General features: G+C 40.0%; 4 protein-coding genes across 9 annotated transcripts; all 4 read right to left on the bottom strand.

Annotated features, from left to right (window-relative positions):
* Positions 1-1486: 1486 nt before the first annotated feature.
* Positions 1487-16545, bottom strand: gpt (glutamic--pyruvic transaminase). Of its 4 annotated transcripts, none has more exons than XM_063885236.1 (12): positions 16376-16545; positions 12568-12754; positions 8841-8930; positions 8541-8649; positions 8250-8383; positions 7309-7552; positions 6590-6669; positions 6364-6500; positions 5767-5941; positions 4856-5011; positions 3132-3244; positions 1487-2113 (listed from the first exon to the last, which is right to left on the bottom strand). In XM_063885236.1, the coding sequence occupies exons 1-12, from the start codon at positions 16408-16410 to the stop codon at positions 2023-2025; spliced, it is 1551 nt and encodes a 516-aa protein (XP_063741306.1). In that variant the 5' UTR covers positions 16411-16545; the 3' UTR covers positions 1487-2022. The 4 variants fall into 4 exon arrangements, with proteins under 4 accessions (XP_063741306.1, XP_063741307.1, XP_063741309.1 ...); XM_063885237.1 differs by lacking the exon at positions 16376-16545 and adding an exon at positions 13295-13314; XM_063885239.1 differs by lacking the exon at positions 12568-12754 and having other exon boundaries at positions 16376-16530.
* On the bottom strand, positions 13783-16363 carry fuz (fuzzy planar cell polarity protein). The gene has a single exon (XM_063885240.1). It carries the CDS (start codon positions 16031-16033, stop codon positions 14729-14731), a length of 1305 nt encoding a protein of 434 aa, XP_063741310.1. The 5' UTR covers positions 16034-16363; the 3' UTR covers positions 13783-14728.
* Positions 16546-17473: 928 nt separating the features above from the next.
* On the bottom strand, positions 17474-19251 carry LOC134865605 (guanine nucleotide-binding protein G(I)/G(S)/G(O) subunit gamma-5). 2 transcript variants are annotated; one of them, XM_063885242.1, is made up of 3 exons: positions 19028-19251; positions 18328-18469; positions 17474-17779 (listed from the first exon to the last, which is right to left on the bottom strand). In XM_063885242.1, exons 1-2 carry the CDS (start codon positions 19106-19108, stop codon positions 18344-18346), a joined length of 207 nt encoding a protein of 68 aa, XP_063741312.1. In that variant the 5' UTR covers positions 19109-19251; the 3' UTR covers positions 17474-17779; positions 18328-18343. The 2 variants fall into 2 exon arrangements, with proteins under 2 accessions (XP_063741312.1, XP_063741311.1); XM_063885241.1 differs by having other exon boundaries at positions 17474-17757; positions 19028-19248.
* A 28-nt stretch (positions 19252-19279) lies between these two features.
* Positions 19280-26383, bottom strand: ssx2ipa (synovial sarcoma, X breakpoint 2 interacting protein a). Of its 2 annotated transcripts, none has more exons than XM_063885232.1 (14): positions 26201-26383; positions 24416-24561; positions 24064-24221; positions 23755-23970; positions 23017-23127; positions 22797-22932; positions 22634-22709; positions 22357-22537; positions 21730-21877; positions 21492-21628; positions 21123-21296; positions 20907-21024; positions 20103-20256; positions 19280-19880 (listed from the first exon to the last, which is right to left on the bottom strand). In XM_063885232.1, the coding sequence occupies exons 2-14, from the start codon at positions 24456-24458 to the stop codon at positions 19736-19738; spliced, it is 1797 nt and encodes a 598-aa protein (XP_063741302.1). In that variant the 5' UTR covers positions 24459-24561; positions 26201-26383; the 3' UTR covers positions 19280-19735. The 2 variants fall into 2 exon arrangements, with proteins under 2 accessions (XP_063741302.1, XP_063741304.1); XM_063885234.1 differs by having other exon boundaries at positions 26085-26280.
* Between the last annotated feature and the right edge of the window lie 100 nt (positions 26384-26483).

A 26483-nucleotide genomic window follows, 5' to 3' on the forward strand; every position in this document is an offset into this window, starting at 1 on the left:
AAGTAAAACCCTTCACCTGAAAATGTGAGTTTTTAACTGTTGCAAATAGTTCACATTTAAGAAGTGTATTTAATTTTCTCTAAATATGGTAAAATGTGATTGCTTTTTTTTCCACAATCAAGGAATTAGTCTTCTTTATCGGTAAATTCAAATTGATCAGTTTGAGAAGTTTAGATATGGAAAATCTTTGCTGTGAGGCTTTGGAGACATTTTTCTGTGGAAACACCTTTCATTCTCCATGCAAATGCCAGCCAGAGTTAAGACCAAACCAGTTCAAAGACTAATTTTGTCAACACTGTCCACCCATAGAGATAGATTAACAATATAATTGTCGACTGGAAAATGCTGTACAGGTCAGTCATATGAATTTCATCATACAAGACTTCACACAGTGAATAAAGAGCGGCCATTCATAGCACTGCTGCCTGATGCATGACTGTCCCTCTGCCGCCCCTACATCCTCACCCGAACTAATGATGACCTTTGATTCCCAAAAGATGTCAGGAAATGGGAGAAAGAAACGCAAAGGCACCCAATTAATTTAGGGTGAAGAGGACTGGAACGTGTGAGAGCGCCACGCTGCTGGAGTGAACGGTGAGGAGCCCCAGGAAGGACACGGCTCGGTATAATTAGGATTCAGGAGGGCCATTGTGAAAGATAATTAAAGCTGACAGCCACTGTGGAGTAGGGAGGAAGAGAGCGGGAAACATCTTCAAACTACATGCTTCACTTCAACACAATTTCTACATTTCAATCTCCATATCTCACACACCGACACACACACACAACCTGCACTGCCATCCATCATTCCAACTACTTTGGAAACTGCAGACTAGGCCATAAAATAGAAGACAGATTAATAGAGACAATAAAGGAAGCTGTTGGATGTACACCTGCAGCAGCATTTTGAGACTGAAATCAAGCTGAACAGCATTAGCAGGGGATGATTTCAGCACAGTATCAAGGGAGATGTGTGTGTGAGGAGCAACCTCACTCTTAATTGCTTAAGTGGAATATGTCAATATTACATGGCCAATTATGACGTCAGCCATTCCTAATGAGAATGAATCCATAAATTGGATCAATTATCTAGTACAACAGTGTCTTGCTTGCTAAAATATGCATCTATATTTATGTGTATGTGAATACCATTGTGAGTGTGTATGCAGTATAATAGCAAATTCAACTTTTCCTTCAATTTGAGTTGTTATTTTCTGTCAGATCATTTAAAAAAGGTGGACTGAACAATTCAAAACCACCAATACAGCAAATATCCTTTGTCATCGTCCGTTAGCTTTCCATTTTGTGAGTATGCATATTACCTCTTAAAATGGTAAACTAACAAAGTTTCTTGGACAGAAACACACAACACTTTAAATGTTATAAGCGCATATGATTGGTGGTCCAAGGTCAAAGGGAATTTACCTATAGGTGTAGATTTAAACTCTAAACACATGGGACAGCTCTTTCCAAAAACAACAAGACATAATAGCAACTGTTACATTTATTCAAACTACAAAATCATCTCTGAATCATCATGCAAATGGATACTTTTTTTTTGCGTATTCTCCCCGTCAAGTACGGCCTGCGGGAATGTAAGATTATAAACAGCTGTTCACATACTGAATAGTTTAAAAAGCAGCTTCCCCTTTTCCTTCATCTGTACCTTTTTATTTTAGCTTATAATGCACATGGACAGTCTATCACTGAAATGCACAAATACATAAACCTTCAGTTCATAAATCCTTCAAAGTCGAAACCCTACATTTCATACCAAACTTTACGTGCTTCTCTGTATTAATTTCTTCATTTCCAGTTTTTTCCCAACACAAAACAGTGCTTTGTTTACAGTCTGTGGAGGCCCGAATGAGATAGTGGTGGAGGCTGAAGTGTGTCATCACAGAGACCACAAGAGCCAAGGAAAAAGGCACTTAATAGTGACAGATATATCCTGATTGGCTGAGTTCTTTCTGTTTGTTTGATGGGATCGTCTCTAATAAAAAGAGAAACGGATGTGGCAATTTATGAATACTGCTCTGTGAATTTCTGGTGAAACTCCTTGACTTTGTTGAGCAGAATCTTCAGCTTGTCTGTCGATGGCAAGATGGTCATTCTGGGAAGGAATAGGATAAGAAAAGAAAGACAAACATTAACATTTGAAATGTGTAGGGATTTTCCAGAAACGCTTGAGAATTATCTTGAAGAAAGAGTCCTTTTGTATCTTGTGCAAAAAACACTTAAAATATGATAAACCTACTTTACTTTTAAGCCCTTTTAAGACATGGAATATCAGAGTTTTGTCTAAACCGGGTAAAGGGGGCGCTGCACCCTCTTACTTTCGGCGTGCTCCCTCATACCAAAATGCAGATTTTCCCGGTAAAATGTTAAAGTGATGCCGGAACACAATCTTTACGCTCGTCAAAAAATAGTACAATTACTCCTAAAATATGAAAACCGTGTCAAATAGACCATCACACGGCAGAGTCCGCTTTGTTTTTACAGAGCTCTGAATAAATAAGGGATGGATGTCCGGTCGGTCTGCCGGCGGACGAGTGACAGGCAGCAGGCTTGCACTAAAACTGTGATTTCTGAGTTAGACTGATTCTTTTAATGTCCTTTTTTCAGTACAGGAACTAAAGAAACCATTACTTGGTATTTATTTGTTGTTTGAGGCGCAATACAGTATATGACTCAGCATATTTTCAGCTTCGCTCTGATGCATTATTTTCAGGCCGTCATTTTGTCGACCGCCCTCATACTTTATTTTTCGACCCCTGAATATGTAACATTTGAATATTCGGACATTGTTTGACATTTTCATCAATGTTTCTTGCAGCTTCATTCAAATATGACAGCACATTTACAGAAGGAGCAGCAGTGCTCTTTCACCCATCTTTCATTCAGTCGTTCAATCGTGCTTCAAACCTCTCCTGACCTCTACATAAAAGTAACTCTCGGGCCCTCATTCCAACACAAGACCAACATATTAAATTCACATTTATTACATATCAAAAAGGAACAAATATAGACTCTTAGGCCAAGGCATTTGTTATGACAAAGAAAATGTTTGCCCCTGTATAAGAGAAAGATACATATTAAATTAGATGTATTGTTGCTGGAGTGTTCTTTACCTGAAATGGTATGTTCCATCCCTCTGACCGAAGCCGCTTCCCGGCACGAGGCAGATCCCCGTCTCCTCCAGCAGCTTCATGCAGTAAAACATGTCTGGCTGCTGGCCTTTGTCCTAACAGAGAGAAAAAATAAACATGGGAAGATTAACCACCGACACAGTATAACTCGCATACTAAAGGTATTGCACATACCTCCTTTACAGTACTTACTTTGAGGCGCCTTATTTTTCACTCTTTTTACTAATTCATAACAATGTGGACAAAAAACAAAAATCGGACCAAATGAAAGCAGAAAATTGAGCATCTCTTTAGAAATCAACAGCACATTTCTGAACTCCTAACATCTTTCTTTATTCTACAGCTTATGGCAACAGAACCATTCATGTGTTGTTCAGGTACGGAGCACAGGTGACCTTGAGAGCTAAAGACATTTCCTTTGGAAGCACAAAAGCTTACTGAAGGTTGAAACAAACAAAGAGGAATACTAATTTATCTTACAATAAGACTTTTGTAAGACCTTTTTAAATGATTTTTTATGTGCCTTAGAAGTAGCAGAGGTTGGAGATCAAGAGCAAGCTTAATGGACAAGAGATCTATATAAACTGCCAATGGAGAGGTTGAGTGTTGCTGAAAGGATTGTACTTCTGAAGTGCCGTCGTATGAGGTTTCCTAATCATTGTCAGTGGGCAGTAGATGACGGTCAGCACAGCCTTAGTTTGGAGGAACGGACAGGAGAACTAGCATGGCTGCTGCTGTGGATTTGGATGTAGCAGCAAAACTTGTTTTACTCGTATAAAAGAAAGGCGCACCTACAAAAAATTAGGCACTATCAGTTTACACAATCTTCTGAATATTTTGACTTCTCTACCTGACCGTCAGACAAGAAAGTAAAGAAAAGAAGCTCCCTGTAAATAAAATGTGACGCAATACACACAAATGTGCAATATACAAGTTATGTATAACTTCATAGTCTCCCATTTTTATTTTAAACTGCACTGTAATTTAGCTGTTGTAATGCCTTCAATGTCACTGTTGCAAACAGGACAAATAAAGGAAATCTGATTCTGAAGTTAAATGATGATTAATATTCGTAATTTACCAAACCTTTAAACTGATTTTTTTTTTATTAAGTTTTGCTGCTGTCCCCATCCACAGCAGTACATTAGCTAGCTTCTACTCCTCTCGGTTTTGTCACGGTCTACTGTTGGTAACACACTGACTATGGATTAGTACTCAAACAACCTGTTTAAATTCAATATATCCCTTTAAGATCTGTCTTTATGTGGTTTTGGGGAAAAACCACCCAATAAAAGCAATGCTACAACTGATGACCATCGGAGTCCCTGGGATTGATCTGCAGGTCGGCTGAACTCTGACCTTATCGTCTGTAAGGCTAATCAGATTCCGAGTGGCTCGATTCATCAGCCCTCCCTGAAATTCCTACTGAGCTGTAGGATAGAGTTGAAATCACAAGCTATAGGAAATCCTTTCCCCTCTTCAACATGCTCTGTGATGAACCGAAGTTAAAGCACAGTGTACGAGATGTAAGTATTTTGTAGGGTTTGAGGTCATGGGGAGAAATGAAACTAAATTAAATCTGAGTGTGGTGTGCACAACATGTTGTATAACATGCATTTGCTCTGTTTCAATGTATTTCCTGGAAACAGTGATTCAGTTAAATTCCGTTCATTGAAGCGTTCATAAAAAGGAGTTTAAGGACTGACCCTGGCCTCTTTGACGGCCTTTTCAGGGATGGTGATGCGAGGGAAGGAGTACATAGCGCCCTGCACAGGGTTGCAGCTGATCCCTTTAACCGTGTTGAGAACCTGCTCTGTAAGCTTGGCCTTCTCCGCTAGGACACTTAAGGTCGCGGTGCGCTCCTGGGTGAGAGAGAGAGGGGAAAAAGAGAGAAAATACATTTAACTACAACTAGCAAATGCAAAATGTGAAATGCTGTACTGCAGTAGATCTTCTCTTGTAGCAGGTCCTTGTGTTGCTAAGGAATTATGGAGAGAATCTTAGATACAGAAAAAATATCTGTAGTGTTTGAAAAAATAACCAATTCTAAAAGTGTAATGCAATTCAGTGCCTTAGTTTATTAAGTCGATGGCCAGACTGTCAAATCCCCTGTACAGAGTTTTCTGCTGTGATTTCCCCAGATTTCTGTGTGCTCCACGACACTGATAATTGGCCATAACAGGCATTTTGTTGCAAGTGTAAATGCTATGAGCACAAAATGTTGTATCTTCTTATACTCAGAGTATAGTCACACCAACAGAAATGTCATACTTTTTCGGAACAACATTATAATTTGACATGATATGATGAATATAGACCGTATTACAACGTGATTTTAGACAGAAACACGTACATGTTAAGTACCTTATTCTATAAAAGTCTGGCAGCCATAAACCGAACTAAGGCTGAACTGTCCAAAGGAAACAAAATATCCTTGTTTTTAGATCTGTGTTAAAATGAGTCAAAGAGAAAACGTATAACGGCTAAAAAAGAGCAACAAAAAAAAGGTAAACCTTTAATCAACAGCAGTGAAATGTGTTGCAAGGACGATGTATGACAGTACAGGTGTCAGTGTATTGATAATGGAGTATATCACAGTGAGACGTAGACTCCGTACCTTGATAAACTTGTCATACGAGGGCTCCCCGGACTGCGGGGGGTTGACCACCAGGTCCATGAGAGCCTGTCCGGGAACAGGAGGACACAGACGGACGGACACCAGCTTAGTCAGCTGAGCCTTCACCTCCTCGTCCATGTTGATGATCTCCATGTAGCCTCCACGGAAGCCGCACCTAGGAGGAAAGATGTGATGCAGCAATGAGGTAACAGTCTAAAATAAGTAAAGAGTCTTGTTGCGTGCAGCTGGGAAAAAATGCAGAAGAACTGACATTTACATCAAATGTAACCATTTTTAAATCCAGGATAAAATATTTCTATGATCATGTGCCGGTGATTGAGCAACAAGGTTTTTACAATGGTCAAATTTAGGACAATCCTTTAATAAAACTACTTTTTAAAGCACTTTCTGCTGTCTTTTAATCATATTTTATGTATTGGTGTTCCTTTGTGTTCTTATTTATGAATTGACCCCTGTGGAATATAAGAAAACAAATAGGACAGAAATAGAGCATGTTACGGTCAATACATAATGATTTGTTATTTGTAAGATATGAAAGGTTTATCCCCAGAATGTAGTACAGTAAAATGGACTCACTCTCCCATGTAACATTTGGAAGTGGAGTGAAAAGATGCCAGCTCCACTGTATCCGAGTACTCCGGCCCCATTTCGAACAGAACCTTCTTAAAGGAGTGGAACTGGCAACCTTCAGCGTACACATTATCCTGGTACACCTGGAAGATGAAGTCAGAAGGACAGCTGTCACAGGGCTCAGAAAACATTAAAGCAGGCAGGTGTTAAAGGAGATGGGGAGAGACAGTACCTCATCGGCCATGAGGAAGAGGCTCTCCCTTGCAGCAAATCGGATTACATCCTCAATGCACTGTCTGCTCTGAACCTGACCTGTGAATGAAAGAGGGGGCTCATTAAGGAGAAGGGTTTGAAGGGGTGGTCAGCCAGGCAGTTACGTCTACTTGCTGCCATCTAGTGGCTCTTATTGAAGCAGTCCATGAAGCGCTGGGCTAAGGAGAAACGTAGGAGGAATCAAAATCACCTCATGATCTGATTTTAGCTATCCTGGTGACCCTAGTGGTTAAGGGTACATACCCTATAGCCTCAACAACTTCAAGTAGATTCAAGCAACAACAAAAAAATTGTTTTTTGTTTACATACCCCTTTTAGCCCCATGTTTTTTGTTGTTTTTTCAGTAAATGTTTCAAAAAGGATAAATGAAAGTACTTTAATCTAGAATCTACATTAAAAGGTAATAAGTGGTTGCTAAATTGTACCAAATAAATAAGTACAAATGTGACTTCAACACCATCTTGTGGTCTTTTTTGGCAAATTGACGTTAATCAAACTATTTCCAAAGTAAAAACATGTCATAATCAACTGCTAAAACTTTTAAAATAAAGAAAAGTATTACTATATTATCTCCTAAAACAGACATCTGCCGAACAACAGAATTTAACATGTGAAAATACTTACATTTACTATGGGTCTAATCATCAGTACGAACAAAACAATGAAAGGTCTCTTTACCGGTGGGGTTTCCAGGGTTGATGACGCACAGGGCTCGGGGGTTGCAGTGACGCCGGGCTTCATCCAGGGAGCGCTGCAGCTCGCTGAGGTCCATACTCCAGCACTTTTCCTCATTAAGGTAATAGTTGACCTGCACGGCGCCCAGTTCAGCCAAAGCAGCAGAGTACAGTGGGTACTGAGGTATGGAGATCATGACGCCCGTACGGGTCTCACCTTCGCCACACACCAGAAGCTTCAGCATGGTCTGAAAGTGCAGGATATGAAAAGATATGTCAGCTGTGTGTGTTTTAGAATTATATGTACACAGTAGCTTTGTCTGCAATGACACTTTCTAGGTGTATAAAATGTAGTAAGGTTTGAAAAAAAGTAGCTGTACTTTTTCTAAGCTGAATTTCAGTTTGGTAATCTGCATCTGTGCTTTGTCATTAAAAATCAGTTACGCAATCCAACTTGCAATAGATTGGCATTCCCCATGTGTGCATATGGCAGGAAATAGTTAACATAATTCAAATAAAAAGACAATACTGCTTATTCTCTTTTGTAAACCTTTCAGGTCTAAAAAGGAAACTATTTGCTATGAAAAACTACAAAAAGGAAACACTACTCTTGAACTCAGACACACAGCTCTTAGATTTCCGATGACACGGGGTTGGGAGAGTGTTATTACTGGCTTTAAAAAGGTCTCACGCCAGTAATGTTTGAGCATCAGTGACGTAATTTAAGCACCATTTCGCACACACAGGCATTTCTTTTCCTGTGATGCTTCCTTTAAATAGAGGGAACCAACTCATGAAGGAGTTCACTCCAGAATATTTGTTTCATTTGTTCAATGTTGTAGATAAATTCCCCACAAAATGACTGAGACATTAGGGAGCTTTTAAATTACAAAATACGCAAATGAACAGATTGAGACAGAATAAAAGATGAGACGTGTTTTGTACCACAATGCCGTCGCTGGCCCCTGTGGTGAGGTAAATGTCATTTGGGTTGCAGGGCACACCGCCATCTCTTCGCTCAATGTAGCGTGCCACATCCTGTCGCACTGACTCTATGCCCTGACTGGCACTGTAGGAACCTGATGGAGATTTAAATGACACAAAACAACTTAAAGCTTTAACATGATAAAGCTAAACTCTCAGAAAGCAGAATCAAACCCACGTAGAAAGAGGAAGGGGACAATTGTCAACTGGGGTTATGTAAAGAAATTGTGCTTGTGTAAGAAACCTACGCACCCATACTGTTCCCTCCACAGGAGTGCAGAATGCGTCGTGCTCTACTTTTAGCATCCTCTGGGAATGTGCTGTCATTCAGCAGTTCAGGGTAGGAGCACAGCGCCAAGACCTTGAAACAAAGGGAGGTGTGAGGATAAAGGAGGGGTAATTTGCAAAACCACGCACCGATTACTGCATAAGACAGCAAAAATATATTCGACATCAACTTCGCTGAGTATGCATAACATATTGTTCACTGAGAAGTCAGAGGGGCGGTGCTGAATTTAGACTGGAGGTTGGGGGTAAGGATTAGGTGCAGACCTGTCTGAAGAAGGTGATTGGCTGCTGGCCCATAGCATGAGCGTCACCAATGTTAGCCTTGATGACCTCAACAAAAGGCTTCTTCATTCCCTGCATGGCATAAACACAACATACAGAAAGGATTATACATCTGGAAAAAAGTTAATAATGACAACAAGTATGACCTCATTTCTGAGATTTGAAGTCAGTAAACATAAACAGTTTTGTCAAAGAGAAAGACTAAACAACCTTGGCCCTGTGCCCACATACAGAGGCTTGAACTCCTACATAAGTTTTCCATAAATATTCATGCCATAAGAGGCTGCAGCTGCTGGGAGCACAGCGCTCTTGATGGTTAACACTTTGAGGGACAGAATAGATGGTATTGTTGGTTTGTTTGAAGCAGTGACCTTTATGTACTGAGGTCCCTAAAGAATGAATGAAATAAATACCGACCAAGCTAAAGTTAAAATAAACCCTAAATAACTATTGGCAATATCAAACCTTCTGTATCGTGTCCCAAATGTTACACTTTTAGAACCCTTTCTTGAAGACATTAAGAGGTTCATTAGACAACAACATGCAGTGCCTTTTATCAGACCCTTCGATTAGCAGATAAAGCGTACACAGGCAAAATAAAGTGTGTTACAGCACACTTTATACAGACAATAGTACGAAACAAGTTAGAAGTTATACTGGAAATTTGGTACAAATTCTTTGTTGTTTTTGAGTGTGTACAGATGTACAAACCTTTTTTTGCGCAAGTGTGTCATGTTTTGGTAAATGCCCCGGAAATAATTCATTTTAATCACTACTAACAAAAGTGAATTTACTGTGAGGTGTCAAAGGTTTTTTTTCCCCCTTACTTATTTATTTTCTTCTCGCACACACAAAGTCTTGCTCCAGATAGCAATATGTACACACACGGAACAAAGTTTGACCTGTGCACTTGCTTATCATACCGATACCATTAACCTTCTGACACAGAGACACAGTTGCCTTTAACTTCCTAAGTGACTTCAGACTGGAAAGGAACAGTATTTATGAAATGAAAACAGTAAACAGCAATAACAACAACAACAATAACACATTACGAAGTAAAAGTATCAGTTTACTGTCTTCCTTGCCAAAAATATGTTTCTGAAAGATAATCTCTTGAGCAGCTGAGACAACTGACTGGCAGAAATGCAGTCAGCCACCTGCTCAAACACAAGCACCCACACATGCTGTTAATAACAGATGTTCTGAACAGCGTGAATCTGCAGAAAAATACATAAGCAGGACCTAACACTGACAACCTGCAGAAATCAAAACAGCATGTTTATTTTACATTTCCAATTGAGTACAGATTTTCAGGAGGATACAGAGTCTGGCTCTCTCATTGGTCGAAGATTAGAGGCGTCTCTCAGTCTGGACCAATAACATTGTACCGAGTGAATAACACCCCTAGGTCAAAAGTAACGCCCATAATGGGGCTCTTTTACAAAAACACTGACCTCTGACCGTAAAAACTGTCTCCAAAAGGCCAGTGCTTTTTGTTCTCCATGGCAGATAAAACATTCCAACGAACAATGCAGAAGGTTACAGCGGAGCTCTTTAAGTAAAGCACAGGAAGTTCTTTCTAGTCATTAATCAAACAGTGAAATGATTGTGAATAATGATATGACTTAGGCTGATATTGTAATGAAAAACTAAGATATGCAAATACACTCAATACTCAGATTAAAGATTTGAAATGCAAACTTAATATGGAAAATGTCTTTAGAATTATGCATTTTGCATTTATTGAGAACATGTAACACAAAAAAGCCTTGTGCAATTACTGTCTCGCCCCATAGCAACGCTCAGAAAAAGGTCCCCATTCACCATTATCTAGCAGCTCATTAAGACAAACACAGAACACAATGTAATAACTTCATGAGGAGCCTTTATTTCTGGTAGAGCAAATTCCTTGTTCCTATTCACTGTGTTGAAAATCTGATACAGCTTCATTATTTGGGGGAAGAAAACAAGAACAGGGCTACACTTGTAGTGTAGTTATAAAAAAAAGCAAAGAGCTCAGTTCCACAAAGCAAGGTGTGTAGGAAACTGGAGGAGGGTATCATCTGTGTCTGATTAAGCCACGGATAAAAGCGAGAATGCATTATTGGGACCTGTTTCCCAAAGAAATGCAACACCATCTAAACCGCGAGGGAGGGATGGTGAGGGAAAATGAAGAGGAAAGTTTGTTTTTGACAAAACCGCAGTGAAACTCTAAATGATGGGAACGCTGTAAATGCCATCTAACCATCTACAGAGAACAAAGACATTTCAGGTTTCCCGTATCCTAGATGGCAATGTAATGTAAAAAAAAGTTGACCCCCTAAATGAAACTGCATTTTTCTCCTTTACAAACAGCTTAGTAATATTTGTATTACCCCTAATCAAACTCTTGTACAGTAGGTAGAGAATAAATATCCCATAAAGAGCGAGGGGACCAGTTCCAGATAACTATTGACACTAAGCAAACGGGACATAAAATCTTTGCTACCAGTCAACCATTTAGTTAAATAGGTCAACACTGTCAAAACACTCCCTGATGGCTCCTTCACCTGTGCAACAACCTGTTCAAAAATACTTGCTCCTTTCCTGAGCAAAGCACTCAAGAGAGGACCGTTTTCACACCAGACTGAACTCGGTACACTAAGCGCTGGTTGCCACATCACCATAAACTGTGTGAGAGGAAGGGATGAAACTTATTGTTTTTAAAGAATAAAAGAACAAAGTAAAAGACTGTATAATGCCTATGCTTGTTTTCCAGCTGTTAAGATAACCGGTACCATATCTGATCACTCAGCAAAATTGGACATATTACAATTGAGGACTGTAAGAGGTCAAGTGAGGCAACATATGATACATTTGGATCCGAAAAATGGTCCGAAAAACACAAACAGGAAAGAAAACAGTATCTGGTTTAGTTTATGGAATTTTACCTCTCAGAGGGTCACTCCATAAACAACTGTGGTTAAGAGACAGGTCTTAAAACCAGGTTAGCCATTAACATGATACTAACCTGACTACAGATTTGCTGACATGATCAGCCTCCTCAGGAATCACTGACTAACTAATGGACTTTGATAAGACGGTGTGTAAGCAAGCGACACAGCAAGTGATAACGCAGTTTTGAGGTAATGTTTAGTAATAGTGAAAGTATAACCAGGAATTGAAATCGCCTGGATTCCATCATCCAAAAACCACAACGATTCATCAGCAGCAAATTTGCAAATCTACCAATTGTAAAACAATTTTTTGAAAGAGATTTAAAGATCCCGGAATTAACAATGATTATAAACAAGATATCAGTGAACAAATAGTGGTAGCAAATCATCTTTATGTCAAATCATGTTGGGGAAGAGATGAGGAGGTTTTTTTTAAACAACATTTTGAACTGAGCAAAAGGCTGACTTTTCAAAATGAAACAGATCACTTTTGAGTGTTCAACCAGTTCTGACTGATATGATTATAATCTTTGGTTTTAGGTGCAGCAACACAAAAACAACTTTCAACTTAACTTTTGATGAAAAATATTCTGGGCACACTGCACTTGTCTATGTAGCCTACGTCTACAAAATTCACACAACTTTTTGCCACATTCTATCTAATAGAAGGATTGATGTGATGAAAGACAGACAAAACAACATATTTGGAGTGAGTTTTAAACAAAACAGCAGGTAGTATTGTCCATAGAGATCAGACAGCGTGTACAAACCTCATTGAGCTCCCTCTCCAGCTCCAGAGCCCGCTGCACGATGGGGCCCCGCACGGCGTACTCCACCTTCTTCACCGTGGGGTTCATAGTGTCGATGGTCAACACCTTTGTCCGGGACGACACTCCATTCTCGGACATTTTCTCTTTGGGGAGCCCACGCCGCGTGGCACTCAGACTCGACAAAGCTCTGCCGGGAGAGGAGGACGACAGAGGGGGAGAGGTGAGTGAGCAGACCCTGGGGCCATAGCCGACTCCACTGCTACCCGCAAACAATTCGTTTCGCCCCCGGCTCAAAAGCCGCACGTTTCGGGGTGACAGCAGCTGCATTCGTGTGGCTGACATGTTAATTACACGGCCTTCTTTTAACAAGTTGGGGAACTTGTAATGCCGCTACGGTTCACAGCGAATTGCACCACGGCAGTCACTTCTCTCTCTCTCTCGCTCTCTCGGAGTGAAATCAAAGTTGTGACACAGCAGTGCTTCTAAAAATGACTTAGCGCCCAGACCTTTGGACCTTGAGCCTACAAAGAAGGCTCCGGTCAAATTGTGAGTAAATCCCAGGCTGTTTCTAAAAAGGCACTGGCTGCGTCCACATACACGAACTGCTTCTCCCTGTGAAATTATTGGGGTATGAATCCTGCACACATGGCAACAGCCAGTTCGAGCGTATCCCTCCTCTTTGTACGGCCCGTTATCCCACCCCCCTCTCCTCCGTTATCTTACGCACCGTGAGGCTGTCACTCAGGCTCTGTTCTCCGATTACCGAGCCGACACAGTTTGGGGCTACAGGCGAAAGTCGGAGGAATATCGCCAGTAAACCGGGTGCAGCTCCCAACTTTGTCCCGGGCTCACTGAATGCACTGAGCCTCTTTTTGTTCTGGGTGCTCCATGCGGTTTGGGTGGAGACTTTTGAGGCTTCTTTGTAAACAAAACAATAATGAATGCTCCTCCTATCTCTACACCCCATTTAAGTTTCTGGTTGAGTGAGTTCAATGCGAAGTCCTTTGACAAAATGTAATTGTGCAACCAAAATAATTTGAAAATGCTAAAATCACAGGAACACAAACTGAGCAAGAAGAGCATGTTTTTCACTTTGTAGACCCTCAATATAAAGCTCTGGGCCTTCACAGCTAAAAGTGTGACTGCAAAAAGTTTCAAAAATCATTAGTGCAAGTATGAACAACACAAAAGAGTGCAACTATCGTATGACTTATTTATGCAATGTGTGTTTTGTTTATAGTGACTGCCACTATAATTTCAGCATTATGTGGTTGGGAATACATATCATTTTGTAGACTCACATAAGGCAACAGTTGTAGGTATGAGTTATAGAATGGACTTCCTGACACAAGCTTTTAATGTTTTTTTTCTTTTTAAAGTTACATTTATATATTAACCCCATGCAGTCTGTGACAAGAAAATGTCCGTTATGACGAAAAAACAATATAAAAATGTTAACTTTCATTTGTGAGTAGTTTCAATTAAAATGCTAAAATTGAAACCATTGAACTGTCTGATTTGCTTTTTGCATTTTTTTGTCAATTAGTTTATTTCAATTTCTACAGTCCAAAAGTGTTGTTGTGAAAAACTCATCCAAAACAAACCAAACAACACTTTAGTAAAAGGAACATTGTGAATAGATCATTTAAAACCACAAGACCCTCTGGATATCACAAAATATATTTAGGAATAAAAGTACAATATTTTTGAGCCAAAATGATTCAAAATGTAAACAAAAGATGTGTAACATTTAACCATGATGCTCAAATACAGTCAGATCTTACTGAAAATGTTGGTATTTAATAGATCTAACCCTTAATTCTGCCAAAGGGACAGCCTATCAGACAGTGAAGTTAGACACAATGTGCAACAGAGAAAAGCAGTTCACTTGGTTTGACATTTTTCTTTGTTTTCCTATAATGTCAGTTTTATATACCTGAGATGGTAAGTCAAAATAACCAGTGATTTTCTGTTCATCTTTAACCAGTGGTGTGCTAATGATTGTCTTTACGAAATATGGATAGATGGAGGCACATTTTTGCAGCTATCAATAAGGTTATAAGAAAATCCAAATAGCAGCAGATGGTTCACAGTTAAGTTATTTTAGTCACATTGCGGGTTCATGGACAATCAAGATGTGCCAACAATGTCAATTGTTCTATTAAAACCCAGTGCCTGCAACAATATCAGAGAGAGTCTGTGTGGCAACTCCACGCAATGCAAAGGTGGGCACCGACAGTGGGGCGAGCACAAAGAGCTGGTGCTGCGGCGTCTGAAGTCCATAGCTTTTACACTCTTCTGTAACTAAATAGCACTGTAGTGGCTGGTGGGAAAATCCACAGATGAAGTCTTCAGTGTTGCCCCTCTGAGCCCTCTCCTCGGGGGACACACACAAAGTCTCCTCCTGGTTGAAGTATCGTGTGGTGCTGAAGATGTAGAAGAGCTTCAGTATCTCCCAGCAGCGGGCCTTGGAGGGTAAAGGAGGGTCACCCAGTGGACGATTAGTGGAAGTCCGCACACAGGAGACTGAGCGACGTGTTTCACGGTTTATCAGAAGTAGGGCCAGCACATCAGGGTGCAAGGATACAGATTTAGGTAAACTGTGCTCTCCAACAGCCAAGCAGTCTCTCAGGGTCTCCACCAGGGGTGTCCAGAATCGTCCCACCATCCCACTCTCAGCACTGTGCAGGGAAGGTGTTGGGCCGCACAGCACGCAAACATCTGCCCCAGGTAGCAGCTGGAAGCGAAGCAGGCGGTGGGCGACCGTGGGGCTGCCATGAGGAAGGAAAACTGGGTAATCACAAGAGGCTGATCCAGAGGCAGTGAGGGAACGTATCAAAGCAGAGAGCAGCACAACTTCCTGTGGAGCCAGACGCCACCATTTCTCAGTTGCTGCAGCTATCCGCCCATGGACAATAAGGCAGCCAAATTCACTGTCTGCAGCCTGAGCAAAACTATCCAAAGCCTCTTGAAGAAGAGTGGGGTTTGGAGGCAGCAGTGAATCAACGCAGTGTGTCAGGTTACCCAGGACGCCCTGTTGCCTGTCCTCCAACAGCTGATCAATGAGGCTGAAACAGGACCGCAAGTCCCTCTTCAACCTCTCAACATTTCTGACATTAGTCAGCTCATCCTGTCCCAACACCAGCACCATGCAGCTCCACACATTCTCCAGGAGCCGCTGTAAACGAACCTCCTCCTCTTTGATGTCACCTGCACCATCTTGTCCACCTCCACTCACGATAATGAGCATCACACTGTCCTGGAAAACTCTCCATACTACTTTACCCCCGCCTTCAGTCTCACAACTGGACAAAACTACTCCTTGGCCACCCCCAAACATGTGGACGCCATTCAGGGAGCCGATGACAGAGAATGGCAGCTGCTTGGATGCTCCTCTTGTGAAGAGGGGAACCCCACTGCTGGCTGTGAGGCAGAGGAGCTGTGTGGATCCATGCTGGAGCATCATCCTGCTAACTGTTGCTCACTATTGTGTTGCTTTCAGCTGCAGCAGGTTTTTCAGTTAACTAGAGGTCGTCATTAAGTTGGCTGCTGACTAATTCTGCTAACAATACGGTTCTAGCGTCACATCAGCGAGGCTCAGCAACATGTTAGCGTCACGTAACGTTAAACCACTTCCTGCAACTGGCTAAAACCGGTACAAACAACGGCCAGACATAGTGTAAGATATATCATACAAGTTAGCTAACCTTTATATGATGCTAAACATGTTCTCCGTATAATAACCGTTTCCTTTTGTTTGCTAACGGTATTTTACGACTTAACATGCTAGGTTAACAAAAGAAGTTACCGTCGTTTCCACAGTAACGCCGTCGCATGATTCATTCTTCACGCTGGAGAGGGCGGCTTCATTCTGCTGGTCGAGCTGCAGTTGTAATTGGTAAGATCTGGTTTAATCGCCGGAGGAGCGGCATGAGAGAACCGACCTGGGATCAGTGCCCAGCGTCCATGGAAGTGCTCATGCATCTGAATACCGTTAGTTCACTTCTCGCGAGAGTAGACCCAAAAGCTCTTGGTTGATCAAAGGGTCACGTAACATGACGCTTGCGCAGTTTCCTATGTATGACTTCTTGATTACAAACGCATAGAAAATGTAAAGTCACAAATATGATGATAACTACATTATAATTAGTTTGACATCAAAAATAAGGTACTTCTCTTCCTCCTGAAATTGTGTTTTCAGTGTTCATTTTGAAATAATGGACACATTTGATTAATCAATCATTTCTGAGTGAAGTTTGTAAAAATTAAGGAGAAACAACTATATGTGTTTCTTCCCCATACAACAAATGCACTTTTAAGCAGAACCCACTACTAAGTTGCTATAGTTTTTTTCACAGCTGACATTTGATTTTGACTCGAGTAGAAAAAAGCCCAGGTCACAAATTACACTGAATATTTAATTTATCCCAATAATGACTTACAGTTAGCCAGCAGGAACAAAACCAGGAACCTGAAACTGAAGCAGCTAAATTTAATTTACACATCCTTAATTATATTACTGACACACATTAGTAATGGGTGTACTATGGATTATTTTTAACAAGTACAAATATCCACCACTGGTCATGATCCCATTCAACAGATTTTTTGTTGCCAAGCAGTGGATCACACTGATCAAGCGGATTTGCCCTCCCAAAAAATGTATTTTTTTTAAATATATCTTGTTTTCTTTTCTTCTTTGTCTTGTATTGAAATATAAGAAATATATGTATATTTCATCATCTGCAAATCAGATGCTTTTTATTATGACATAAAAAATGCATACTGTATAAATACTGTACTTCTGACATAAAGTAGACAGTTTTGTTTGTTATACAATGTTGTCAAATAATGTGCAGCGTAGCAAAACAAAACAAAAAAACAGAAAAGGCCAAACAATACAACATGGAGTAGTAAAGAATGTTTTTTTATTCATTAAATACAAAAAAGTCCAGAACAGTGATGACTAAAATAGACCAATAGAAAAGGCACAATTATTTACTCAAAAATCACACTGTGCCATGAAAAATAAAACTGTCTCCTTTCTTCTACTGTGGCTGAAAATAGATGGTCATCTTCCTGACATGATTCCAATGTGTTCTACACTCGAGAGATCCCGTGGCAGTATAATGGCTTGGCATGAGGAGCAGTGTTGAGGTCAACTTTTCCCTGTAGCATCAAAATGAAGGCCTGCAGGGCAAGAAAATAAAAGCTGAGTCACAAAAAGAAAACTGATAGGCTTATGATTTGAATGAACAGGAGTGGGTTTGTACTTATAAAGAATGATTATAGGTTTTAACTTTTTAGAATGAGGTTTTTCCAAATAAGCTTTATTTGTAGATATAAAGATACAAAGTGCACACACATCTGTACTACAATCTGCTCCTGCATATTTTGTTTATTATATTACGTAAATGCAACATTATGAAGAACTACCACACATCATAATTCTTAGGAGTGAGCATAGACGTAAATTATGCTTGAGATGTCTTGGAAGTTTTCATGGATATTTAGATATTTATTCCACACTCCAAAAAAGTAATGCCGTTTTCAAGCTTACCACAGTTCTTGTTTTTTTGGGGGGAGGAAACCACGTACATTGAACAATCAACTAACAATTAAATGCTTCTGTTATAGTGAATGCTATTTTATTCTATCCAACATATCAGCTTCTATTTAGACCTTTTCAGTAAATGACACCACCTACTTGTGCTGTATGGGTGTGACTGATTTAAAATGTCAACAGGGTGCCAGACTTACCATGAATGCAGTGGTTTCACAAGAAGGAGCAGACCTTCTGTGGCCTGAAAGGATTGGTGCTAGAGGATACACCGGTGAGCAGAGGGTCCTGCAGGGCGTTCTGCATGCAAAACTGCTGAAGGTCTGCAGCTGCCTGGGAGACCTGGTGACAAAAGCCGAACCAAAGTTTGAAAAATAACCTTGGTGATCATCAGGGTAGAGGGTATATGAAGAAGCGCGTATACTGGAGAAGATACATCGGAATATGTAGAACTCTGATACTCAGAGTAGCTCATGATATGGTTTCATACTTTAAGGCAATCCGTAGTATATATAAACACAAAACAAGAATGAATCTGGTGAAACTAATGAATGGACCATTGCCTTTGAATTGTTGAAAATGAACGGGGTTAAAGAAGGTAATTCATCAGGTTGATTGTCAAGTTGGTAGTTTCACTTGGAGGCAAGTTTACAACACGGGTCATGTCCTCCTAAAATGAATAAACCGATGCTAAATGTGATTGAATCGACATTTTCTCTCTTTGTCAGATGCTGATTAATTCTCAAAAACTTCCTTTCAATCCAAGCAACGCCCTGCTACGCCTGTTGACTAGCGGCTAGCGTAGCAGTTAGCATTAGCTAGCCGTTGTTAGCGGATTGGGCTAACGGTGGAGATCGCCCCCCTGTTATTTGGCAGAAAAACAATTAATACACAAATTACCTTCACTCTGTTTATGCTCGCTTCGAAACGGAGCTGCTCTACGACTTTCTTCATGGCCACAAGATGAGAAGAACCCGACATGTTGGGGTTTTTTTGTGAAAAATAAACGGTATGCTGTGGGTGGGATTCTGGGCTAGATGCTGAGAGACCAAAGCAAAGATGATGACATCCGGATTCCGGTTGTTGAAACTTGTGACTGCAACTCTTATGTTGTCACACTAGCGGGCGCCACAATAAAGACAGAATCAAAGATTTAATTAAAAATATCTTTATTGTGCTGTTACACCAGCAAAACCCACCATTATTATTATTTTGTCAATAAATGCTCCAATTCAAATCATAATATGTAAACAGAGTTAATTTAAAACCTAAACATTGAATATAATTCACAAATATATATAAAATAAAACAATTCTTACCCTAATATGTTCAAATCACTACTTGGCCAAACATCCTTTGAATAAAGCTTAAATCTGAACTGTCAGTGTTGATTTGTTTGTGAAGTAAAGAAATGAACAATGGCAGAATCATTAAAGTGCATTCTTTTTTGATGAGATCAAGTGATTGATTTGCAAGTCCATAACAAAGCGACGCTGCAAAAAAAAGTAGTGTTCATCAGTTGTGATGGGATTTATATTCTTATATAATTGATACTTAAGTTGATTGCGAAATGAACATTTGTTTTAAACAAAAGGCACTGAAAGTTCTTCAAGTGAGGCTGTTCTCATCTCCACCCAAAGAGAAGATACTCAAGTCTCCACATCGAATTCTGTTGTTCGATTTGACACGTAAATCTCCATCTTCAATGGTGCTGGACTCTTGCCAGCATCCTCGTTTTGATTGTCTGGAGGAACTAAAATGTTAAAACAAAATAAGGAATAATAGGCATGTCAGTAACATGGCACAAACTCGACCAGGATCAGATTCACACAAAATATATTTACAAGTTTAGATCCTACACTGGCTGAAAGCATTTATAATAAAATATCACTGAACAAAGTACATTTCAGCACTGAAAGCATGCACAAGAAAGAAAAAGAGTACAAATAATAGTAAATAAGTGCCTGAATAATACCTGCTGTCTGGTATCAGGCGTAGTGTCCGGTAAAGTTCAGTGGTGGATGGCACAGTAGCACTTTTTGTAGGTTTAGGAGTGGAGAAAGTGGCATAGGTTGATGATTTGGCCAGCTGAGATTTTGTGGAAGAGATCCTCATCTCTGGCTCACTTCCTGCAATAGAGTGGATATTCAAATACACTTTATCTCTACCATCACCGGCATTTACATGCAGTATGCAGCAATTGATAATTTAAATGCATCCCTTCTCTAAAAAAAAAAAAAAGGGAAAACACTGCAAGTCACATCCAAAAATCTTACTGATTGTTGCTTATGTCGCTGCAAATTTTGTATACTTGTTGCCATCTCCCTTGCTATTAAAGCAACGTAATGTTACATTTGACCCAAAAAAAAAAAAACAGCTTCAAAATCATTTAGATGCAAAACTGACAAGCAATAGGGAGAATGGTGCCTCTGTTAGTCCCACCCCCCCATGTTCTTGCATTATACAACTGTTTAGGTGTACTAGCAGGCGAAGTGGGAGAAGTGCACAGGGCTAAACGATTTTAGTGAAACTAGATAATATTTTACATATAAAATGTGTTCTTGTTTTGTCTTTTTAAATCCTATCGCTGCTTTGCCTTAACTCTCTGCGATTTTTGGAGTATGAGACGAAAGAAAGCTTTACTTGTTGCTGAAGCAATGCTATCAGCTAACTGCTGCTAACAAAAGGTGCTGTCGCATAGTTAGCAGAATTGCAAAAAAAGTACAAAATCTTACATTATGTTGCTTTCACTGCAGATGTTTTTATTACACTGACTTACTGATTGATAATGCACTTTGACCATCAGACGAGGAACATCTCCTACGGTCCGTAAATGGAGTCATGTTCAAAAATTGGTTCTTGAGCCAAGAGGCACGGTCCTCTTCAAAGGCCTTTTTCTGTGGAGTACAAAACGTTTAAAAAAATATACTGCAATAACAACGCCCATAATAAATGTTAAATTAGATTGTGGAACAACATCAAAAGACTCGAGTACCTCTCGCCCCAGGCGAATAGCAGCATCTGTGAAGTTCTTTCGCTCCCGCTCAAAGTTTCTCTTCTGCTCCTCAAAGAGCCTCCACTCCTCTTTGAGACGCTCCTTCTCCTCCAGTGTGTAGCAGTCATTAAGAAGAACTGCTGTCTCATCATCAAAGGATGTGTTGAGTTGTTGCTGAAAGGGCAGAAACAGACAATTTGATAATTGTTAACAAAATAATTCTGAACAACTTCAAAGTAATAATAATAAACCAGTAAGATGCAAATGTTTCTGACATTTCTACAAAAACATTGCACCAGTAAAGCTATTGGTTAACCTTTACAGACCTACTGAGCGTCTCAGCTCTTATATAAACACGCAGAAGCTGACCTGGAGGAGCTGCTGCTGTGCATGAATGAACTCTTTGCACTGCTGCACTTCACGCCTCATCCTTTCCATTTCATCCTCATGGGTGTCCCTTGGTACCACCTCTTTATCGGACTCCAGCTGATTCTGCACTTGGGAGGCTGGGAAAACAAATAAACCAACAGTTGATATAACTTAATTTTCTTCCATGCATATTGTACAATTACTTTTGCCATAGTGCAGGTGTGTGACATGCATGTACCTTGGCTGTCTAACATCTCCATGTGGTTCCTTAGTTTCCTCCACTGCTGGCGGATGCTGTTGGTGAGGTGCTCCCTGGCCTGCTCACACGACTGATCCAGAGTTTCCCTGTTAGACTCCCCCGCCTTCTCCTCCCCATCAGATTCAGCCTGAGCATAAACAGTGGAACAAATCTTTTCAACACACAAGCAGCTCATGTTATTAAATCTGACCCATATGCTCACAGGTTATTTACCAAGTTTGTTTTTTTGCATTACAGGCTTCGTACAGCTTTTAGGAAAAATATTCAAGGAATTTTAAATCTAAATCAGATTTTTAAAGCCATTATCATCCCATCTAAACTGTAAAAGCATGTGACAAATAATGTTTTAAAGAATTCCTTTATACCAACAGCAATGTTTATTGTCACTTACTTTTATTTTTTAAACCAGCTGTTAATCTTGATCATACACGTCATGATGATTTAATGCTTAGCTAAAATATGTCCGACAGGACTGTAACATTTCAACTATTAAAAACGTTTTGGTTCCATTAATTATTGTGTACATGAAACAACAGATCACCATTTTCCAAACTTTTAAGGTGTTGTTTGAACCCTTGCTTTAGTACCAGGAGAAAAAATAAATACCTGGTCCCGACTGTCATCAGAAGCGGCTCCTCTGGTAGAGGCCGGACGTGGACTCAGGATATGGATCATCTCCTTCTTCATCTGCTGGAGGACTTTCTTAAGCTCAGCATTCTCCAGCACCAAGGACCTTTGACTCGCCTCATAGTCATTGAGCAAGGACTTGTACATCTCACCCTCGTGGCTACAGAGAGCGATTTACAAATACATATATCAGTATGATGATAACGCATTCTGCAAATATGTTTAACAACATGTGACTAGAGAGCTCTCATGATACCTTGCTGTTGTTTTCGTGGTCTTCCAGTGGCTCCTTTTTCCATCTGACCGTCCCAAACTATTCAGAACATCCATAGCTGGAGAGAAAAATAGGAAAAATATGAATAACTTGATCTGAAATTCCCAGATTATAATACATCTTTGCTGAAGACTAGCATATTAACCTAGTTTCTTATCCTTTCTGTCGACCAGTAGCTGGCTGAGGCGTTCCCTGAGCTTTGCAGCTTCTCTCTCTTTCCTCTTGGCATCATGACTGTACTGAGAGGCCCGGCTGGCTATGATGCTCTGGAGCTTCTGAACCTGTGCAGGGTGATCCAATAATGAGTTAGGCAGGCTCATGCAGAAAAAAAAGTGTTCATCCTTAAAGATGAAGTAAAATTATACCTCATCTTTTTCAGTTTTTAAGCAGCTCTGCAAAGTCTTGATTTTGAGTTGCAGCTGTCTCTCTGTCTCATGTAGACCCGATTTCTCCCTTATGGACAGTTCCAACTGATCCTGGAAAAAGATAGAGCTACTGTTTAGCACAATAACTTAGTTTAGGATTGAAAAGTTGATTCTCAAAGTGGCATGTGCCGTCTGAGGACTTAATAACACTAATAGACCAACAAATATCCATACTTTTGGGCCAGCTTTATGCCGTTTTTTGAAGTAGGGATGTAACACTTATCTTTTCATTTTACTTTCAAAGCTTCTATCGAGGTTAAAATAAAGCTCTGGATATCTTCCTATTACATAATGTAATCACCCTAAAACATTTTTATTTTAGTTACAGAAATATATTCATCAAATTCCTAATAATGTGAAGATGTGATGACGAAGTAAGTAACGAAACACAGATATGGATTAAAGCAGAATATCTGTTGGATATAGACATGTTGTGAATCTATGTTTAAAAATAAAATAAAATCAGATAAATTATATGTTTTGCCTTGCAAGTGGGCTGACTGTTGAGTTCAGGGAACATGAAACCGAAATGTAGGTTTCTTTTCTGACATCTAGTGGTCTAATACTGTCTTTACAGACTCAGATTACAGTGTGTAGTGTCCGTACACAAAGAGGACTAAAACAAGTCACCGTCTTATAGAGAAAGAAACAGCACAGAGACCATCCTGTCATACATGCCTTGAGTCTGGAATTGTTCATCTGAATGTGGTCCAAGTTGCTGGATGTCTTCAGCTGTTCTTTCTCGAGCTCTTCTAAATTGCACATATTGCGTCGGTGAATCTGCATGATCTCATACATGGCATTTACAGCTGGCACTGTGTTTATGGTAGCTCCCCCTGGTGAGCTGGCCTCAATACATGTACGTGTAGAGCAGAGGCCCAGTGAGTCAAGCTCCTGTGAAAGAAAGGAATTGTGTCACCATTGTATTTAATAATCTTTATAAATAATGTATTGCAATAATGTCAATTTAGCAGGGCATTCCTGTACCTGGTTGATGTATGATATGCACTGAGGCATATTATCCTCTGTGCAAAAGGCACTTATCACATTGTAGGAAGTTCTGGACAGGGGCAAGGAAGACACGTGGTTGTTCTGTCTCGAGGGCGACATTGTCACATGTGATATGCTGGAGATCTCATAGTTTCCTAAAAAAATAGAGCAAGTCCCATTATATCTAAAGTACATTTCACACCGAGAGGCCTGGACTAGTTTGCAGCTCTAAAATGAGAACAACATTTGGGTCACCTCTAGCAGATTCCAAAAAAAGCATAGCTGATGAGCCAGTCTATTCTTGTCATATTCCACTCAAGACATCCCGGCATTATCAGAGAAAACGTACCGATAGAAGACCCTATTGGCACAGTTGTCCACCACTCTCCCATATCACCGACACATCAGGACACAGGGATGCGAGCTCATGAGTTACCAAACGGCAGACGGATTAGCAGTCAGGCGTGAATCAGAGGCTTCCACTGGAACTGAGCCCTGAAATGGAGCAGCAAGTCATGAGATGGACCAGCAACAGATAATCCGGGTTGCTGCTGCAACCACATAGGATTAACTGACCCATGTGTGCCAGTGGGGGTTTAGGCCCTCCTATTGGTCACTGCCAACTAAATTGCAGGGTGGTAAAATGATCTCAGCATAAACCCAAAAGATTTACAGAGATAAAAATGGGGGAATCCATTGCACATGGGCTAAATAAGAGAGGGCTTGTGTTGCTTGTGTGCCTTCAGGACAATAATGTTAAAACAAGCTGAACCAGTTATCTACGCTTGCCACTCCCACAACTACACGATGCACTGAAATGAAGTTATAGGGCCAGGGGCAATAAGTCACTTTGTGTTCACAAACATAAAGGAGTCATGTAATGCAACAGTCAAATCTTGTCGGAGCAACATGTTGGTGAGGTCAATAAAAACTACCAGTCAATAAGTGTCTGCTCTTCTGTGTCAATGTGCATCACAGCCACTCAATTCAATGTTGTTATCTAACCAGAACACATGCACCGCTCTTATCTCAAGCTACACGAACTGAGGGGTGATAAAAAGTTTGCTTCAGCTTAATTTAGAATAACTTTACATTACATAAGATAAAAAAAACATGTATTGTGATGTATTGAAGTACACTTTCTGAAGTACTGTACTTTAGTACCATTTTACAGCACTTGTAGGCCTACTTCTATGAGTGTTTCCATGTTGTGTTAATTTAAACTTTAACTCTGTACTACATTTTGGAATATTTTACTTTACTATACACAAATGAGTTGCAATTTACTAAAATATTCAAAGTATAAGCTTAGCGAGTACAAAATTAAATTAAATACATACACTATGATATCTAATTACAGGTTACTCAAGCAGCAGTTTATGAAATCATTTAACTCCACATTTACCAGCTGTGATGAACACATTATTGCATTAAACTAAACAAAAAAAAACGTTTTACTTTAAGTATATTTTTATAACTTTTGTACTTTTACTCAAGTAAGATTTGAAATGCAGGACTTTTACTGTTAACATAGTGTTTTTACATTCAATTTCTACTATTACTTAACTAATAGTTAAGTTAACCATACTGCCAACGGTTATGTTAAGGTTATGCTAACTAATAGTTAAGTAAGAGTTCTTTCACCTCTGGTTATGAGCTGTTTTCATACATAACCGTTGGCAGTAAGGTTAATTTACTAGCCGTTAAGTGGGCTAAAGTTAGACGTGCATTTAATTACCAGGTGACTTAGCTAGTGGGCTAACGTTAATTCCTTTTGTTTTCAAGACAAGGTGACATATTAACATAAACTTTAACGTTTCAGTAAGGTTAGTTGGCTAGGATTTGTCAGTTTAGCTTAGAGGTGAAGATTTATAACATGAATCTAATGTTAACTTAGTCGTTTAATTAGCAAACTGACTGTTGTCGTAGCTTTTTTGCTAATCTGGATAATAGCTGCATGCTAAGTTAAAATACTCACGGGAGCGGCGAGAAGTGGGTCAACTCAATACGACACTTACCAAGTTTAGCTATGTTTTTTAAAACAAACAAAATGCTCCTTCATCGACAAACCAGGAAGCCCCGTCCTGAGCTCACTCGTCACCTTGTCGCCAGCAAAAACAAGCAGAAATCTCACCTGTTTCAGTCTGAACGGAGCAGGCAGAGAGATGTCAGTATGCAGACTGCTGCTGCTGCTGGTTGTGTTTTTTTAAAGTCTATTCCTGCGCTGCCGTCACACCAATCGCCCCTGTTATTGGAGGCAGCGTTGTTAAGCAACCAGTATGTGAGCTGTGCATTGGATATGAACACACGCAGTGGACGATTATGCAAATGAGAAAGGCTGTAGGTGGCAGCCCTGTGGTAGCAAGAGCCTGAGGTATCAATGCTGGATCTAAGTTTGAGTTAATTTCCCTTTTCTT

This window comes from Eleginops maclovinus, chromosome 6 (genome assembly GCF_036324505.1).
Source record: "Eleginops maclovinus isolate JMC-PN-2008 ecotype Puerto Natales chromosome 6, JC_Emac_rtc_rv5, whole genome shotgun sequence".
NCBI lineage: Eukaryota > Metazoa > Chordata > Actinopteri > Perciformes > Eleginopidae > Eleginops > Eleginops maclovinus.

Excerpts from the sequence above, each read along its gene's own strand:
- gpt (XM_063885235.1), bottom strand. The coding sequence starts at position 12,909 with ATGTCAGCCACACGAATGCAGCTGCTGTCACCCCGAAACGTGCGGCTT. Across the intron at positions 8,650-8,840 it reads CAATCACCTTCTTCAGACAG|GTCTTGGCGCTGTGCTCCTA; the intron begins GTCTGCACCTAA and ends CTTTGTTTCAAG. Across the intron at positions 6,670-7,308 it reads CAACCCTGGAAACCCCACCG|GTCAGGTTCAGAGCAGACAG; the intron begins GTAAAGAGACCT and ends TTTCATTCACAG.
- fuz (XM_063885240.1), bottom strand. The coding sequence starts at position 16,033 with ATGATGCTCCAGCATGGATCCACACAGCTCCTCTGCCTCACAGCCAGC.
- LOC134865605 (XM_063885242.1), bottom strand. The coding sequence starts at position 19,108 with ATGTCGGGTTCTTCTCATCTTGTGGCCATGAAGAAAGTCGTAGAGCAG. Across the intron at positions 18,470-19,027 it reads CGAGCATAAACAGAGTGAAG|GTCTCCCAGGCAGCTGCAGA; the intron begins GTAATTTGTGTA and ends TTTTGTCACCAG.
- ssx2ipa (XM_063885232.1), bottom strand. The coding sequence starts at position 24,458 with ATGGGAGAGTGGTGGACAACTGTGCCAATAGGGTCTTCTATCG. Across the intron at positions 22,710-22,796 it reads CAGAAAGGATAAGAAACTAG|CTATGGATGTTCTGAATAGT; the intron begins GTTAATATGCTA and ends TTTTCTCTCCAG. Across the intron at positions 21,025-21,122 it reads CTATTCGCCTGGGGCGAGAG|AAAAAGGCCTTTGAAGAGGA; the intron begins GTACTCGAGTCT and ends TGTACTCCACAG.